The sequence below is a fragment of the Zootoca vivipara genome, chromosome 2, assembly GCF_963506605.1.
Source record: "Zootoca vivipara chromosome 2, rZooViv1.1, whole genome shotgun sequence".
Lineage (NCBI taxonomy): Eukaryota > Metazoa > Chordata > Lepidosauria > Squamata > Lacertidae > Zootoca > Zootoca vivipara.
In genome coordinates this window covers 110,124,162-110,141,467 of record NC_083277.1, presented here as the reverse complement: position 1 = coordinate 110,141,467, position 17,306 = coordinate 110,124,162, and the positions used below count along the sequence as shown (strand labels likewise).

At 45.9% G+C, this 17,306-nt stretch overlaps 1 protein-coding gene across 4 annotated transcripts in view; it reads left to right on the top strand.

The window, feature by feature from the left end:
* The window catches only part of ASIC1 (acid sensing ion channel subunit 1), a 177,541-nt gene extending 160,490 nt beyond the window's left edge, over nucleotides 1–17,051 (top strand). For all 4 annotated transcript variants that reach the window (XM_035107940.2, XM_060270982.1, XM_060270981.1 and 1 more), the window contains 9 exons: nucleotides 4,184–4,334; nucleotides 5,164–5,291; nucleotides 8,333–8,483; nucleotides 10,871–10,927; nucleotides 11,811–11,964; nucleotides 12,958–13,049; nucleotides 14,283–14,362; nucleotides 14,940–15,044; nucleotides 16,744–17,051. In XM_035107940.2, the coding sequence (XP_034963831.1) occupies nucleotides 4,184–4,334; nucleotides 5,164–5,291; nucleotides 8,333–8,483; nucleotides 10,871–10,927; nucleotides 11,811–11,964; nucleotides 12,958–13,049; nucleotides 14,283–14,362; nucleotides 14,940–15,044; nucleotides 16,744–16,848 (1,023 nt within the window). In that variant the 3' untranslated portion in view covers nucleotides 16,849–17,051. The remainder of the gene's footprint in view (nucleotides 1–4,183; nucleotides 4,335–5,163; nucleotides 5,292–8,332; nucleotides 8,484–10,870; nucleotides 10,928–11,810; nucleotides 11,965–12,957; nucleotides 13,050–14,282; nucleotides 14,363–14,939; nucleotides 15,045–16,743) is intronic.
* Nucleotides 17,052–17,306: the final 255 nt, after the last annotated feature.

Genomic DNA, 17,306 nt, shown 5'->3' with positions numbered 1-17,306 from the left:
TCGGCTTCCAAAAGAACGTTTGAAAACTGGAACACTCCCTTCCGGTTTTCAGTCGTCTGGGAGCTAGAACGTTCGACTCCCAAGGCGTTCGGGAGCCAAGGTACGACTGTATATCGGTATATCACAATGTTTAGCTGATGATATATCACAATGTTGAAAACCAGATATCATCCAGCCCTAGCCCCTTGCTCCCATGTACTGTATTTTCCTTGCAAAGTAGGGATTAGTATCATTTAAACTACTAGGGCATATGAGAACGAATAGAGCTTTCTGTATATCCGAGAGCTAAATTCAGGGATTCATTTTTCATAACAATGACTTGAATCCTTGCTCATGAGACCTGAGTACTTTGATGAAGACTGAACTACTTTTTAATAATTCACCAGCCAGGCACACAAATTCATAATTCACCAGATGATTAACACCCCTTTGAACGGCTTACTCTCATTGACTTCCAACATCCCCAGGGTTGCAGGCTAGATGCCACAAAGACTTCACACCATGGGTAGGACTCCCATTGATGTGAGTGGACTTAAGGAGATCAGACAACTTGGCAATGTAACACATGCAAGTATTCAAAGTCAATGCAGAAGTCTCCTTGAGTTCGGTGCCTTCGTTCTGCGATGTTTCATTTTTCATACAGTTCACAATGTTCATATAAGTTTAACTCTGAACGGACCTTTATCAAGGCAAACGCTTTTTTTAACCAATGAATTTTTATTAGTTTTCCAAATTTTAAACAACTTAACAACAAATTAATTCAAATTTAACACCAATTTAAAAATTGACTTTCCACCCCCTTCCAAGATGCTTCTTTCCCCTCCCTCCTTTGCTGCTCACAGTAAAATACTTAATTTCTAATACTTTCCCATCCATTCCTATTTCCATCGACTGCGCATGTTCAGTTCCTGTTTAGACATTTACCCGACCATTTTTCCAATTAATGAAATAGAAATAATCTTCCTTTACTGGTGCATATGAATCATTAATCATAATTTTAAATTGTATTTCCTCCAATACAGCTTTATCATCCTGTCTTTATACATTTGCAAAAAAAAAAAAAAGCAAATGCTTTTATATTCACCGGCTAGCCCGCAAATAGAACCAAGAAATAAAACAAGTTATTTGAAAAGAACTTGCATGCATCCAAGTTTAAATGCTTGACAAAGCATCGGTTCAGTGATGATGTAGTGGTTAGGAGCGGCGGACTCGTAATCCGGCGAACCGGGTTCGATTCCCCGCTCCTCCACATGCAGCTGCTGGGTGACCTTGGGCTAGTCACACAAGTCTCTCAGCCTCACTCACCTCACAGAGTGTCTGTTATGGGGGAGGAAGGGAAAGGAGAATGTTAGCCGCTTTGAGACTCCTTAAAGGGAGTGAAAGGTGGGATATCAAGTCCAAACTCTTCTCCAAACTCTTCTTCACATACAGAGAGGCTAGTACACACTTCCCCTCATTTTATTACTAAAAGTAATGTTATGACATGACTTCTCCTTGCAAGCAAGTTTTCCTCCCTGCTTTTTTTTAAAGCGGAAAAGAATTTTATTTCAGATTTGAGGAACACCATCATCTTTATTTCAAAATAAAAAAATTCCTTCCAGCAGCACCTTAGAGACCAACTAAGTTTGTCATAGGTATGAGCTTTCGTGTGCATGCACACTTCTTCAGATACACTGAAGCAGAAGTCCTCAGACGCTTATATATAGTCAGATGGTTGGGGGGGGAGGTATTACTCAGAAGGGTGGAGGGAGTGGGTGATTGACAGACTGATAGCTGTTGATGACCGTTAACGACTGTTATTCAATCCAGGTCTCTCCATGGTTTTAAGCTTGGTAATAAATTGGTAATAACTTGGTAACTCCACCATTCTGAGTAATACCTCCCCCTCTCCACCCTCTGACTATACATAAGAGTCTGGGGACTTCTGCTTCAGTGTATCTGAAGAAGTGTGCATGCACACGAAAGCTCATACCTGTGACAAACTTAGTTGGTCTCTAAGGTGCTGCTGGAAGGAATTTTTTTATTTTGTTTCGACTACGTCAGACCAACACAGCTACCTACCTGTAACTATCTTTATTTCAGTTATCAGACAGCGCATTCAGACTGTGCCTGTAAACTGGATCAGGAGACAGTCTCGTATCAAAACTGGTAATGCAAATAAATGCTTAGAGGCAATTCCCAATTCCATCTAGCTACTGTCAGTGCAGATAAGAGGGATGGAATATCATTTATAATACCTGAAATTCAAGCACACCACTGTATGCATTAGGCACTTTCCAAGGTGAAAAACAAGAAGATTAGGCAAACATTTCTAGTAATAGAACAAAGAGTGGTTTGGCCAGTGGTAGTAATAATAATAATAATAATAATAATAATAATAATAATAATATAATTTTTTTATTTAAAAAACCCCACAGCAAAATAGAAGAAAATCCAAAATGTTATAAGCCAGTATTTGTTGGGAAATCCCAATGTGTTTAAAGCACAAATTGCTTTCTCGGGAAAGTAACTTGAACAGCTTTTTATAATTTAAGGAAATATGTTTCTCAGACAGACATAATGATGAATGCATATACAATCAATTAAAAAATAATCAAAATCTACCCCAAATTATATTGTTGCATGATAACAACTAAATCCCATATTACTTCCTCTTTAATAGAGCTAATATATTCAAATATCTTGTTTTGCAAAAAAACTTTTTCTTCCCCATCCCTTCAAATTGCATTTGTCTCCCAAAACTGACTGTGTTCATTGTAACATGAGCCTACTGTATAAAACAATGGCCACTTTATGTTCAGCTTAGTATTGATTTTCAAATCAAGGCTAGGCACCAGGATTTGTGTGTTATATACCGAACATGGCGCAATGAGAGGGGCAGGATGGAGCCTGGGAATGACTTGGAACCCGGTAGTATCAACCGTGGGAAGGGAGAAGAGTACACTGGGGAAGTCACAAATACTTTTTATTGTGAGCCTCCTTAAATCAAGAAGAAAAAACCTCTGTGTCTTCTCAGGTGTAATGGACAAAACAAGGATGTCGCGTCGTATATAAGCACAAGGAGAAGGGATAATCCAGGCCCACAAAGTCTTCGATGAGCTATAAATGCTCAGCTCTGCAAGCTACAAATGGTTAGCTCTGTCATTATGAAAAGCGACATGACTTCAAATGAGCAAACACATCCACCATGGGGGAATAGGAACATGCAGCTACCGATATTGCACTAATCGGAAAGCAAATCTAACTACTGGAGCATGTAAGGCACTCGGAAACTACACTGGAAGACAGAGAGAAACCTGCCTCACACTTTTAAGGGATCCTGGAATTGGGGCAAGAAAACAAACCCAGAATCTGTGATATAAGAATATCCCTGGTGTGATCACTTACTGTCACTGGGTGAACTCGTTCCCAACCTGCGCCCCATTTTTATCGCCGAAGACTTTAGCTTAAACATATCCATTACATAAGCGCTGGATGGGATGGACTTAACTCAGCTGGTATCTACAAAACACATTAGCATTTCTTGGGTACTAGCTGCCAAATCTAACTTCTCGGCCTGTTTGTTACATGAATTGCCTGGCAGGGACCATTATCTGAGCATCTTCAAATGATTAATTACCCAGTAGAGTCTAAATACTAGCATAGCTGAGGTTATCCTTCTTCGGCAAGGTTTGGGGCGGGTGGGCAACTAATGAATATTTGCCTCTGGAACTTGAGTTCTCTAGACTTCACTGTGTTGCCTTTTTTTCACATTCTCTCCGGGGCCATTGGTGAATACATAACCCAAAACCTGAGTCGCAAAGGAAATTGCAGTAGAATGACAATGCTCCAGTTCTGCTTCTGTCACACATTGCAGCCCCACCACTCAAATCCAGTACATTCCACATTCCTTCCAGGCAATTCACTTGTACACTCCCAGTATCCCTATGGCTTCAAGGTCATTGAGAATGGGTTGTTATTAGGAAAGCTGCAAAACTCCAGGTAGCCAGGAGCTGTCCCTGGTGCTGAAACCAAGTGCTGAACACACATCCTTGGAATCTTGCTTATTATGCCTACCAGCAGAGCGTGGTGGAGCAATACGCCAGGATTTCTCTTGACCATCAAGAGCTGGCAGGGACACATGGACTCCAAAGGAATATTCTGTCTCCTTGTCTAATTTTTGTTCTTCCGTTCTCCTCCACAGGTGTACACACGCTACGGAAAGTGCTACACATTCAACTCAGGTCAGCCTGACAAGCCGCCACGCATCACCAATAAGGGAGGAACAGGGAACGGCTTGGAGATCATGTTGGACATTCAGCAAGATGAGTATCTCCCTGTCTGGGGAGAAACAGGTAAGAGTTACTCCTGGCTTCCCTGACTCTACATTAACTCCTCCCTTATCCATATTTTCCTTTGTGCCACATGACGATTTCTCCTCTTCTGCTGACGCCACATCTTCACAGACCTCTGCCTCCCGCACCCATTCCTCTTGATGCCTCCTCCCAGGATACCCCACCCCTTGCTCCAGCTTCCTGTTGATCACTCCACATTCTGCCTCCTTGCCCCGTTCCTCAACCCAGTGGGTCTCTCTCTGCTTCGTTGCTTTTCTAGACCTGTGCCGACTCCTTAAACCCACACCACACTTTCCCTCCTCCCTTCCTTTCAGTCACTCCCCCCGCCATTTGTGTCCTATGTGTCTCACCATGGCAACCAGCTGATCATAGCCAGGGAAGGCTATGCCTCTTATCTACAAATAGCACATTGTTCTTTGTAGGGGGAATATGTTGTCAAGGCTACGGTGAGACGCGGTGGGAAGTAAAGCCTGAATCCCAGTTCAAAGGTCACCATGGATCCCACAGGAGGAGCTTTCTAGGTCCCTGGCTGGGCCTCGATTTCAGTAAAGCAGGGTTGGAGCACAACCCTGGCTGGGAATCTTTCCCTTTGACCTGGAAGACCTTTCCCCTAACTAATGAAGGGGTTGGTTCTAGGTGCAGCTAAGAAATGTTCTGGGAAGATTTACTTTTATCGGTATTACTTTATGCATTCCTGGACTCAGCCTTGCTTTTTTTAAAAAAATGAAGTGGGGACGACTGATTTCTGGTTTAACTCTCCAGATTATTCTGGCTCCGATCATGTAAAGCTCAAAATGTAGTTTCTACTCTCCATCTCTCTGTTCTGCAGATGAGACCTCATTTGAAGCTGGGATTAAGGTGCAGATACACAGCCAGGATGAGCCACCCTGCATTGACCAGCTGGGATTTGGGGTGGCACCTGGTTTTCAGACGTTTGTCTCCTGCCAGGAACAGCGGGTAAGATGTGAAAATTCCCTCCCCTTTCAACCAGCCTCAGATATCTGTACTAGCACTTCCCCGTGGTCTAGGCAGCAGAAGAGTAGAATCCCCTCTTCTTTTTCTTGCTCATGACAAAGACAACAGCGGTATTGAATGGATAGTTTAGAGCCAGAAAAACTCCGGAAAGTGAAAACCCGTACAGTCGTACCTTGGAAGTCAATCAGAATCCATTCCGAAAGTCCGTTCCACTTCCGAAACATTCAGAAACCAAAGTGCGACTTTTGATTGGCTGCAGGAAGCTCCTGCAGCCAATCAGAAACCATGGAAGCCCCGTCAGCCGTTCAGCTTCTAAAAATAGCTTGCAAACTGGAACAGTGACTTCTGGGTTTGCGGCATTCAGGAGCCAAAATGTTTGAGAACTAAGCTGTTCGAAAACCAAGGTACAACTGTACTCATTTCCTTTATGAATTGTTCCTCATGAGTCAGCCGAAAGCAATTTACAATATAATAAAAACAAATAGAGAAGTAGTTACTATTGCAAATATAAAAATGTGCTCACGCACACACAGAGAGCTTAGAATAACAATAGCACTTGCACAAAGTTAATTCATATCTAATACAAATACCAAGTAGGAGAAATAGAATCATAGTGTTGAATAGAATTCGAAGTATTGGTTCTGACCTTTAAAGCCCTAAACAGCCTCGGCCCAGTATACCTGAAGGAGCATCTCCACCCCCATCGCTCAGCCCAGACATTGAGGTCCAGCTCTGAGGGTCTTCTGCTGGTTCCCTCACTGCAAGAAGTGAGGTTACAGGGAACCAGGCAGAGGCCTTCTTGGTAGTGGCGCCCGCCCTGTGGAACGCCCTCCTATCAGATGTCAAGGAAATAAAAAACTATCCGACTTTTATAAGACATCTGAAGGCATCCCTGTTTAGAGACGTTTTTAATGTTTTATCGTGATTTTACTAGTCTGTTGAGAGCCTCCCAGAGAAGCTGGGGAAACCCAGCCAGATGGGTGGGGTGTATATAATAAAACTATTATTATTATTATTATTATTATTATTATTATTATTATTATTATTATAGAGCTGGAAGTGACCCTAAGGATCATCTAGTCCAACCCCCTGCAATGCAGGAATATGCAACTTGTCCCATATGGGGATTGAACCTGCAATCTTGGCGTTATCAACACCTCTCTCTAACCAACTGAGCTATCAAGCTTGGTCATCCCAAGTACTGGAAGTCCAAAAGGACTTTAGTGTCAAGGGAGTGCCAGCAAATGGTTAGTGCAAGTAAGCTAGTAGAAATGACTTCTGACTTCTACCCTTCTCTGCATGTGAACATCCTCAGTATAAGCCTACATATTCAATGTTGTATTTTATTATTGCCCCTGTGTTGTAAGGAAGCTGCTTTCAGAAGCATTTTTGTTGAGAAATGGGTATATAAATATTCTTTAAAATACATAATATAAATAAATAAACCAGCCTTTTTTAACATCCAAGTTTGGGGAGGGCGAAAGGCTCTAAAAGGATAGATTCTAACCACTCTTCCACGGTCAAGTAGTGAATCACAATCATCAGCCTGAATAGAGCAGATCTGGTGAGTTATTAATTTCAGCTGGAATATTTAATTACAAAAACTCAGTGGGAGATCATAGAAACTAGAAAGAAATATGTGCTTGAAGACCTTGTGGATGTCTTAGGTAGAAAAGTGTGTGAGTGTGTGTGTTTAAAGCAAAACAAAAAATGCAAAGTCTTTTTATTTACTTTTAAAAATATTTTTCTCTACCACTTTTCCAGCCCACTCCAAAGTGCTTGCAGCAATAAGTATTACAATAATACATGACCAAATCCCTTCCAGTCTCCAAAAACCCAATGCACAGTGGAATATGTCACATTAGGGAAGAGGTTAGAGTAGAGCCTTTCTTCCTGACCCTTGCTTACTTGCAAGTAAGTACAATACAGCCAATGTGGCATAGCGGCAAGAGCAGGAGTCGGCAAGGTTTACCTTGCCTGGGCTGGTTCACTCCAGCAGAGATCCCTCCGTGGGCCGGAGCACACACACCTGCAATTTCTGGCGTCTGCATAGACGCGATTTCTGGCATCTGCGTAGAAGTGATTTCCAGCTCTGTGGAAGCGAGTCCCCATGCCATGCTGTGCCAGTTTAGCGCAGTGCGCAGGGACTCGCCAAGCAGGCAGCTCGGTTCGGGGGCAGCTTGTGGGCCAGTTAAATGACCCCATGGGCCATTTGTGGCCCCTGGGCTTTAGGTTGCCGACCCCTGGGCTAGAGGGCTCAGCTTGGACTCAGCCGCAAAGCCCACCGGGTGACTTTGAGCAGACTGCTACCTCTCAGCCCAACTTAACTTCACAAGATAGTTGCGCAAGATAAAGAAATGGGGAGAGATCCATTTATGTTCTTTGGATGAAGATCAGGATAAAGATGCCACCTAAATAAATAACATGAAAATGAAATATCTGTCCACTGCTTTTCAGCCATCACTGTCTGAACTAGCATTCCACTTTCAAGGAATTTGTGATCATGGGGGAGGATTCAAACATGAGATCTCTCTCCTGTATCCTGTGTTACAGTCATAGGAGGGTTGTAACATGTGCCTTTTTGTTATAGCTTAAATCAGCTCTGGCACAGTGTGATACCTTCCTGCAAGAGCAAGAGTTTTGATAGGCCATTTTTTTTTTGGCATCTGTTCTTCTGCTGTCCACATGGCCCTTGCATTCAGCCCACACTGGTTTCCTGCCTGTCGACATTGCAGGTGCAATTGTGGAGCCAAGGCAGCGGATGCAGTCCTGTAAGGCAGATATTGTTGGAATACAAGTCCCATCAGCCCCAGCCACTGGAGCAAATAGACCTGGGCGATGGGAACTGTAGTCCATGTTGACCGCTCTTTCTCTGTTTGTGAAAGTGGGAGAGGAAGGATGAGGTCTGATGGGGCCCTGCTTGAGCACTGTGGCCCAAACACAGCCCTTCTCCTTCTCTAGGAAAGGGTGATGAGATACCGGTAGTGCCATTCTCAGCCCCTCTTCGCCCATTCTTCGTGCAGCTCATCTACCTTCCTCCACCTTGGGGTGACTGCAAGTCGGTGACCATGGAATCCGAATTCTACGATACCTACAGCATTGCAGCCTGCCGCATCGACTGTGAGACCCGCTACTTGGTCGAGAACTGCAACTGCCGCATGGTGCACATGCCTGGTAAGGTGGAGGAGCAATAGCCAGTGGCAGAGCAAAGAGTGGAGGCCACAGCAGACAGAGAGATTTAAAACAAGCCTTCTGGGAGATACTTTGAAAGATCAGGATTCCCCTGCTTACCTACGAGAGCAGAGTTCCTCGTGAATAACCACACTGGGCTGGTGGTGGTCTGGCATGCCATGTGTACTTGTGAGTTAGCACAGTGGCGTAGTGGGGGGGGGCACAGGGGCAGTTGCCCCGGGCACAAAATTCCTAAGGGTGCAACCCATGCTACGCCACTGGGCCACAGCAGCCCTGAAAGTGCCGCGAAACTGGGAGGGAGGTGGCTCCCTTTCCTGGCCCGGTAATGCATGGAGCAACCATTTCCGAGCACAATTCAAAGTGTAGTTGCTTACCTTTACAGCCCTGAACGGCCTTGGCTCAGTATACCTGAAGGAGCGTCTCCACCCCCATCATTCAGCCCGGACACTGAGGTCCAGCATCGAGGGCCTTTTGGCGGTTCCCTCCCTGCGAGAAGTGAGGGCATTGCTTCCTGGGTTGTTGAATATTTTCAACCCTTTGCAAAATCAAAGTTTTCGGTGCTGCTGAAAATGTTTATTAAAAGGCCCCCCCTTTTTTTTGGTTCAAGCTTAATTATAACTATTATAGCTGTTCCCTAATTGCAGCCACTCCCATTCTTTATATTGAGTGCGTCCTTTAACAGAACCCAGCCTCAACCAGCCCACCTTGGTCTGTATTCAATCTTTCCTGTTAAGCAGAAATCCTTGTCAAGGGATGCAATTAGCATAATAAATACGAATTAATTATTCCAGTCAGTTGCATCTCCTGGGGAGAAGAGGGCAGGCAGAATAATAGTGCAGATGTATGAGGAGAGAGGGAAGAGTGTGTGTTTTTTTTTCCAAAGGCAGGCTGATCCTGTCAAATGGTATCCAGACTTCTGGAGAAGGAGATGGAATCATGATTTGAATGACAGCCAAGGAGAGACAGCAGCACAGACTTGCATCCAGCTTTGCTTATGTAATGACTGCTTTGGTGTTGTTGTTTTTTGCTTTATCAGGTCTCTGTCTTACAAGGTCTCTGAGAACCCTGAATGCAACTAGAGATACAAAGGAAATGTATCTCCAAGGACTATGTTTTCACTAACTGCAGTGTGTTTTGCTTGCTACACTGGCCCAATTCACACACAGCACTAAGCCAAACCTAGCCAGACAGAACAAGCGTGAGGATCCCCAGAGCAAAAATCATGGCTGCTTTGCTCCTCGGTTCTACTGCCACCACTGCACAATCCAAGACCAATCCATGGTTTGGCTTAATATTATGTGCAAACCCAGACTCATGGTTTGTATCACTCCCAAGTCCCAACAAACCATGAGCTGCAACCAAGGTTTATTCTTGATTTCCCGCTTGTGGTTTGTTCACATAAAATGCTAAGCCAAACCACGACAGCTCTGGGTAGTGTGGCAGCAACAGGACCATGGGAGGAGTGAAGTGGACTTAATTTTTGCTAAGGTGCCCACACGCTTGGCTTGTCTTAGTGTGAGAACAAGACCACTCTGTGGGCAGGGCTTAACAAAACCCGACCCGTTAACTCTCTGGGCAAGGCTTCAGCATTTTTTACAGATATGATTCCTAGGGAATTCAGCTTTTGAATCTTTCCCCCGTAATGGAGAAAATCCCCTCTCCCCACACATGGAAAACTAGCATGTCAAGGGAAAAGGCTCAGCCCCACCCTTCCTTCTGACTTGCTGTATTTCTACCTGCAGGGGATGATCTCCACACAGGAATTAGGAATGATAGCAGCTTCTAACCACAAAAGATTAATGAGGAATACAAGATGTTCCAGCAGAGTCAGAGCTCAGTTTCTTAGGAGGGAGGCAGGGAGCTGAAATGCCCTTCCCTCGCTGTATAGGAGACACTTCTGCATCGAAAAGCCACTAGAGAAAACCATGGAGCTTATCTACCTTGCATGCAAAGGCATAACAAGGTTAATCATCTGGGCATCTCAACCTGGGAAATGACAGCTCTAAAAAGATGCAGTTGACTTCCTTAGCAGTGAAAGTTGACAGAACAAAGGAGGGAGGTGGGGGACTCAGCATCTCTTGGAGTTTAAGGATCACCTAATGCAGAGAAGCCGCAACTCCTTTATCACAAAACTGCAGCAATTTAAATGTGCAGGTTGTCCCCTCCTCTTTCAGTTCACATTTATGGGTAGAATGAGGAGTCACGTTTGCACTCATGCAAAGCAGGGAGGTGTGTGGGCTTTGCAGAACATTGCACATTTCCCTCCCTGATTAAATTTCACTGCTTGTGAATGCAGGAGGTCAGAATAGAGTCTCACCGTGATATGTAACTTTGTGGTGTGATTTGCTTGCTTTTCTGTTTCCCTACAGGTGATGCTCCCTACTGCACCCCTGAGCAATACAAGGAGTGTGCAGACCCCGCTCTTGGTAAGCAGATGGGTGGCATATGAATAATAAAAATATGATGATATGATGGTGGTGTCTATGTGGACACAGACATGGAGTAACTGTGCCCCTGAAGGACCTGGTGCACAGCCTGGGAGTCATTTTGGACTTACAGCTGTCCATGGAAGCGCAGGTTAATTCTGTGTCCAGGGCAGCTGTCTATCAGCTCCATCTGGTACGCAGGCTTAGACCCTACCTGCCCGCAGACTGTCTTGCCAGAGTGGTGCATGCTCTGGTTATCTTCCGCTTGGACTACTACAAGGCGCTCTACGTGGGGCTACCTTTGAAGGTGGCCTGGAAACTACAACTAATCCAGAATGCGGCAGCTAGACTGGTGACTGGAAGTGGCCGCCAAGACCACATAACACCGGTCCTGGAGGACCTACATTGGCTCCCAGTATACCTGAAGGAGCGTCTCCACCCCTATTGTTCAACCCAGACACTGAGGTCCAGCTCCGAGGGCCTTCTGGCGGTTCCCTCACTGTGAGAAGTGAGGTTACAGGGAACCAGGCAGAGGGCCTTCTCGGTAGTGGCGCCTGTGGAACACCCTCCCATCAGATGTCAAGGAAATAAACAACTGATTTTGGAAGACAGCCCGGTTTAGGGAAGTTTTTAATGTTTGAGGTTTTATCATGTTTTTAATATTCTGTTGGGAGCCGCCCAGAGTGGGTGGGGAAACCCAGCCAGATGGGCAGAGTAGTAGTAGTAGTAAATCTGTCCCTGGTTGGAAGACCCTTTAAGTCACATGGAAGGACCCTTTCAGATTCTAAAGGAAGAGCTTAACACAAGCTGTATCTCTTCCCCCAAAACACCCTTGATTTTATCATGTTTCGAACTGACATCTACTTCTTCCCTGCTCCCACAGACTTCTTGGTAGAGAAGGACAATGACTACTGTGTGTGTGAGATGCCTTGCAACGTCACCCGCTATGGCAAGGAGCTCTCCATGGTCAAGATTCCCAGCAAGGCATCAGCCAAGTACCTGGCCAAGAAATACAACAAGAGCGAGCAGTACATTGGGTGAGTGCTGCCGCCTGTCCAATCCGCTTGCCATCATTATTTCTGCACCCCGTGCTTGAGCAAGGGAGGTCAAGCCCAAACAGCAAGCTTGGGGCATTGCTGAGTACCTAGGAGATTTGGGGCACAGACCCATGGCTCAAATTTCCTGGTGCAAACTTATGTCTCTGGGTGAAAATTTGGGTCTCTGGAGAAGTTACGAAGGTGGGAATCCCAAAAGCGCTGTGTTTTGCAGCATGCCCAACAGCCCTGTAAGCAAAGTTTTGTTTGCCATGGAGGATTGTTTTTAAAAGGCCATTTCAGTCAATCCACACCTAGCTCCCCTACATGTGTGGCATCACATGAGGGGCAGGTGAAAATACACCTCCCTGCCAAAAATAAGGGTATCCAGACAATAACCTCCAAAGCATGGGTAGGCAAACTAAGGCCCAGGGCCTGGATACGGCCCAACCGCTTTCTAAATCTGGCCCGTGGACGGTCCAGGAATCAGCGTATTTTTACATGAGTGGAATGTGTCCTTTTATTTAAAATGCATCTATGGGTTATTTGTGGGGCACAGGAATTCGTTCATTTTTTTTCTTTCAAAATATAGTCCGGCCCCCCACAAGGTCTGAGTGGACCGGCCCCCAGCTGAAAAGGTTTGCTGGCCCCTGCTCTAAAGCCTCTCTACCTTAGTTCTTACAGTCTAATTTCAATCTGTGTGGTGTTAAAAATGGCCCAGGGGGGTTAGGGGGGGAAATCTAAGGATATGGTCCACCAGCTAGATAGGTAATCCTATCCTGTCCTACAAAATATTTGGAGGGTCTCTGTTTCTTGAAGGCTGAGAGCCTTAAGTTGTTACCAGCTACATCCCTAAATCTTGGGTCCAGGCAGGTAAGTGCCCATGCTGGTTGTAGGCATTATTTATAAGGCTGGTTGAGGGTAGATACTTTGGTCACTGCCAGGCAGATGCTTGTTTTAGATGCCTGTAAGCACTTTGCTTCCTCCCATATACAGGGAGAACATCCTGGTACTGGACATTTTCTTTGAAGCTCTGAACTATGAGACCATTGAACAAAAAAAAGCATACGAAGTGGCTGGACTTCTGGGTGAGATTATCTTCTTCTTTTTGGGGGGGGGGACAGCAACTGAGGGGAACTGATGCACATCTCCTAATTTCTCTTACCCCTTTGGGGTGACTTCAGTGCCTGTCTATAGTCCTCAAAATGCACATATAATCGGGGACAAAACTAGAATTACAGTTTCATTCAGTCTGTCATGGGCTCAGACTCCACCTACTGCCTGGGCTTCCCACTTTCCTCCCTACCAGGCTAGCGGGCACCAGCCACCCACATTTAAGGCTGCAAAGATAGGTGTTAGCAATCCCCTGGTGACATCAGAAATGAGTGGAGAGGGAGGGTGGCAAACTAGGATTGCCAAAATGTGGTTTGAACAAGACTCAGGCGGTGGATGGAGCCAAGCATGGCTTTTGATTTTTTTTAGCGGATGGGGCCTCACCATTTCAGGAGAGGACAAACAGGAGGTTGGGGCACATGTTGGCATGTCAGAGAACAATCCAATGGACCAGGCTGGGGAGTTCAGCAGAAATATTTAAAACAGGCTCATTTGAGAGGAATGGCAGGAGATATATATATCCAAACACCTGATTTATTCCACAAAGTACCAGTACAGTACCTGATAAATACCAAACCTAAGGCAGGCAGGTAAAGTAAAATATCAGACAACTGGCAACCCTCTCTCCAGACCACAGCACCGCGGCCTGTGTTTTGTTAGCCCCAAAATGGAAATCTAAAGTAGAATGGCAACTTAAACTGACGGTATATGTGCTGCTTGCGGACCTAACATATAGAATAAGAGAAAAAGAAGAACATACATTTAAAGAAGATTGGAAAATGTTTATTGAATATATGGTGGGAAATTGTGTATATTTGAAAACATGGGCCGCATTAAGTTAAATTCAACAATTTTGATAGGTGTAATAATGGAATATTGAATGGTTTAGTTTATTTAAAATATGCAGGGATTTATGTTATGCAAAATGAACCATGGAAAGAGAAAAAGGGGTGTCACTGATATTTTAAGGTTGTTTAAATGAATATTCTAAAATGTAAAAGAGAAAATGTAATAAAAATTATTGGGGGGGGGACCCTCTCTCCAGACCACATAGGGCTTCTTAAACCACCATGTCCCTGCCTCCCTCCCCTGTCAGCATAGATTGGACCAACCAAGTCTGGAGAGCTGAGTGCTGAGATTAGGGATCCAGAAAAAATGTGCCCCAATCTCAGTACCTGATTATTGCTTCCCTCTCCTCTTGCCTGCAGGTGACATCGGGGGACAAATGGGGCTGTTCATTGGAGCCAGCCTGTTAACTGTGCTGGAGCTATTTGACTACGCCTACGAAGTGAGTTTGGCTCCCTGGAGCATGATGGAGAACGGGGTACAGATCTGCTTACCATCTAGAGAATGTTTTCAAAGGCACACAAAGCCTTTCCACTGCTAAAACAAGGCCTCCTCTGCTGCCTGAATGGAAGACCCTCCTGGGGACTATATGGGAGGTGCTCTGAGCCCTTAGGGAGGTGGAAAGTGTTCTAAATCGAATGGTGCATTGTGGCGGTAGGGAAATGCCCCTTCCTCAGAGTTGCAAATGCATCTTTATTTGGGGTTCTCAGCCGTCTAAGCTAAGGCAGTCTTACCCATTGCAGCCTGAAGGCCACATTCCCCCTAGAAAAATATGCAGGGATACATGGGACCGCTGCATTCTAGCGTCTCCCAGCAAGGTTCTCCCAGCACCAAGATGCTGATGGTCCCGATCTTTGCCTCCTTTACCATTGCGCAGACAAGCTCATAGCAGCAAACCAAGCACCTTCCCTCCATTTCTCTCTCCGATGCTCTGAGGCACCAGCTGCAGTCTTAAGCGACAAAACGGCATGAGTGGTTTACTTGAAACAAACAGCCTTCCTCCTCCTTTCCATCCCCAGATTATCAAGTTCCGCTTCTTTCGCCGCGGCAAATGCCAGAAGAAACACAAAAGCAACAACAGTGACAAAGGGGTAGCCCTGAGTCTGGACGATGTGAAACGCCATGTGAGTGTCTAAGCTATTTGTCACGTTGCGCCGTGCATTCCCATGTTGCGTGACATCACCCCACCCACCCACCCGGTCTGCACTAGCAATGTAACTGACTATATCATGCTTGTGCCACTTACTTTAACTATCACAAATTAACCGCAACAAATTTTGAGACTTGCAGTTTGGAGAAGCGGCTGCCACTTCTTTACAAAGGATCCCTTACCAGCACCACACAGACTCATACACATAGGGACGAGGGTGGCGCTGTGGTCTAAAACCACTGAGACTCTTGGGCTTGCCCATCAGAAGGTCAGCGGTTCGAATCCCCGCGACGGGGTGAGCTCCCATTGCTCTGTCCCAGCTCCTGCCAACCTAGCATTTCGAAAGCACGGCAGTGCAAGTAGATAAATAGGTACCGCTGCGGCGGGAAGGTAAACGGCGTTTCCGTGCGCTCTGGTTTCCGTCACGGTGTCCCGTTGCGCCAGTTTAGTCATGCTTGCCACATGACCTGGAAAGCTGTCTGTAGACAAACACCGGCTCCCTCGGCCTGAAAAGCGAGATGAGCACCACAACCCCATAGTCGCCTTTGACTGGACTTATCCATCCAGGGGTCCTTTACACATATAGGCACAACTCCAGCTCCCAAGATGCCCTGGCAAGAGGGAGTCACTGTTATTTACAACTGTAGGATTAAATAAGCTTTCTCCAGTCTGGTGCCCCCACCATGCTGACTGGGACTGATGAAACTTGTAGCCCCAAACATCCGGAAGACACCAGGATGTGTTAAGAATAAAGCAAACTATTGTAATTCTATAGCAGGGGTGGCCAACTCCCAAAAGACTACAATCTACTCACTGAGTTAAAAACTGGCAGTGATCTACCCCCTTTTGGGGGGTTTAGGTCGAATTTGTTGATCTTTTTTTTTTAGGAAGGAGGAAGGCCCATTTTTGGGGGGTTCGGGCCAAAGTTGTTGAGTTTTTCAGGGAGGAGGTAAAATGTTGAGCTTTTTTTAGGGGAGCCACAGTTGTTCAGCTTCTTTGGGGGGAGCCAATGATCTACCAGTGATCTACCACAGATGTCCAGTGATCTACCGGTACATCACGATCTACCTGTTGGACATGCCTGTTCTATAGTATACAGTAATGCTAAATCACAGTTAAATTAGTTTTCAGCATAGAGACCCCCCCCCAAAGAGTGGATTCAGAACATGACTGGCAGTCACTTAAAAGCTTATCGCATGATGAAGTAGTCATTCTGTAGCCTCCAGTCTCATGGTACAATGCAACATAACCATCCCTTTGCAGCGCCTTGGAAATTTTTGGAACTCAGGAAGTTTTGATACTAAGCATAGCTGCTGAGTTAAAGGTTACATGTAATCATCATCTCCCTATGAGGGTGCACACACCAAATGTGACCTTTTTCAATGACTGTTCCCTGGATCCTGACCTTATGAAGTAGGTTAGGCTGAGAGACAGTGATTGGCCCAAGGTCACCCAGTGAGCTTCATGGCTGAGTGGGGATTCGAACTCTGGTCTCCCAGGTCACCGTCCAGCACTCAAACCTGGATGCCACACTGCTTGAAGGCCCCCAAATCCTGGAACTGCATGATCTCCTCCACGCCACCCCATTCATTATCATTTCATGTTTACGGTGCTAATTCCAATGCCCACTGTTATTTGTGTTCTTCTCTCCTCTCCCTCCGCTGCAAAACCAGAATCCGTGCGAGAGCATCCGAGGCCACCCGGCGGGCATGACGTACGCAGCCAACATCCTACCTCACCATCCGGCCCGGGGAACGTTTGAGGACTTTACTTGCTAACTGACCACTGGATGTACAACTAACACTACCAAAGGGAAGGACCTTCGCTGAGCAGCCCTGGCCCAGCCCACGAACCTGCCAACTGACTCGTCAGGGCCTCTATCTCAGACTCCCAGGGGGAGGCAAGCTGGATCCGGCCTCTCCTCAACCCATCCGCCCCAGGCCAAGGCAGCGATACGCACACAGAGCAAACTGGACAGAGGGGTTTGGGGGGGGGGGTTGGGGGTTGTCTGTTCTACCAGGTCCACACCAGTTTCTGCTCTTGTCCCTATGAATGCCCTCAGACTCTTAACTCGACAGAGGAGCAGCCAAGCGGAGGAGAGGACACCGCCTTCTCCAGTCCACATGCGGAGAAGTCTTGACTGCCTATGTGCCCCTCCTTTGGCCTCCATGCTGCCCCATGCCTTGTTGGCGTCAGCCACCTTGCGTGAAGGCCCTTTTTTTTTCAACGTCGATGC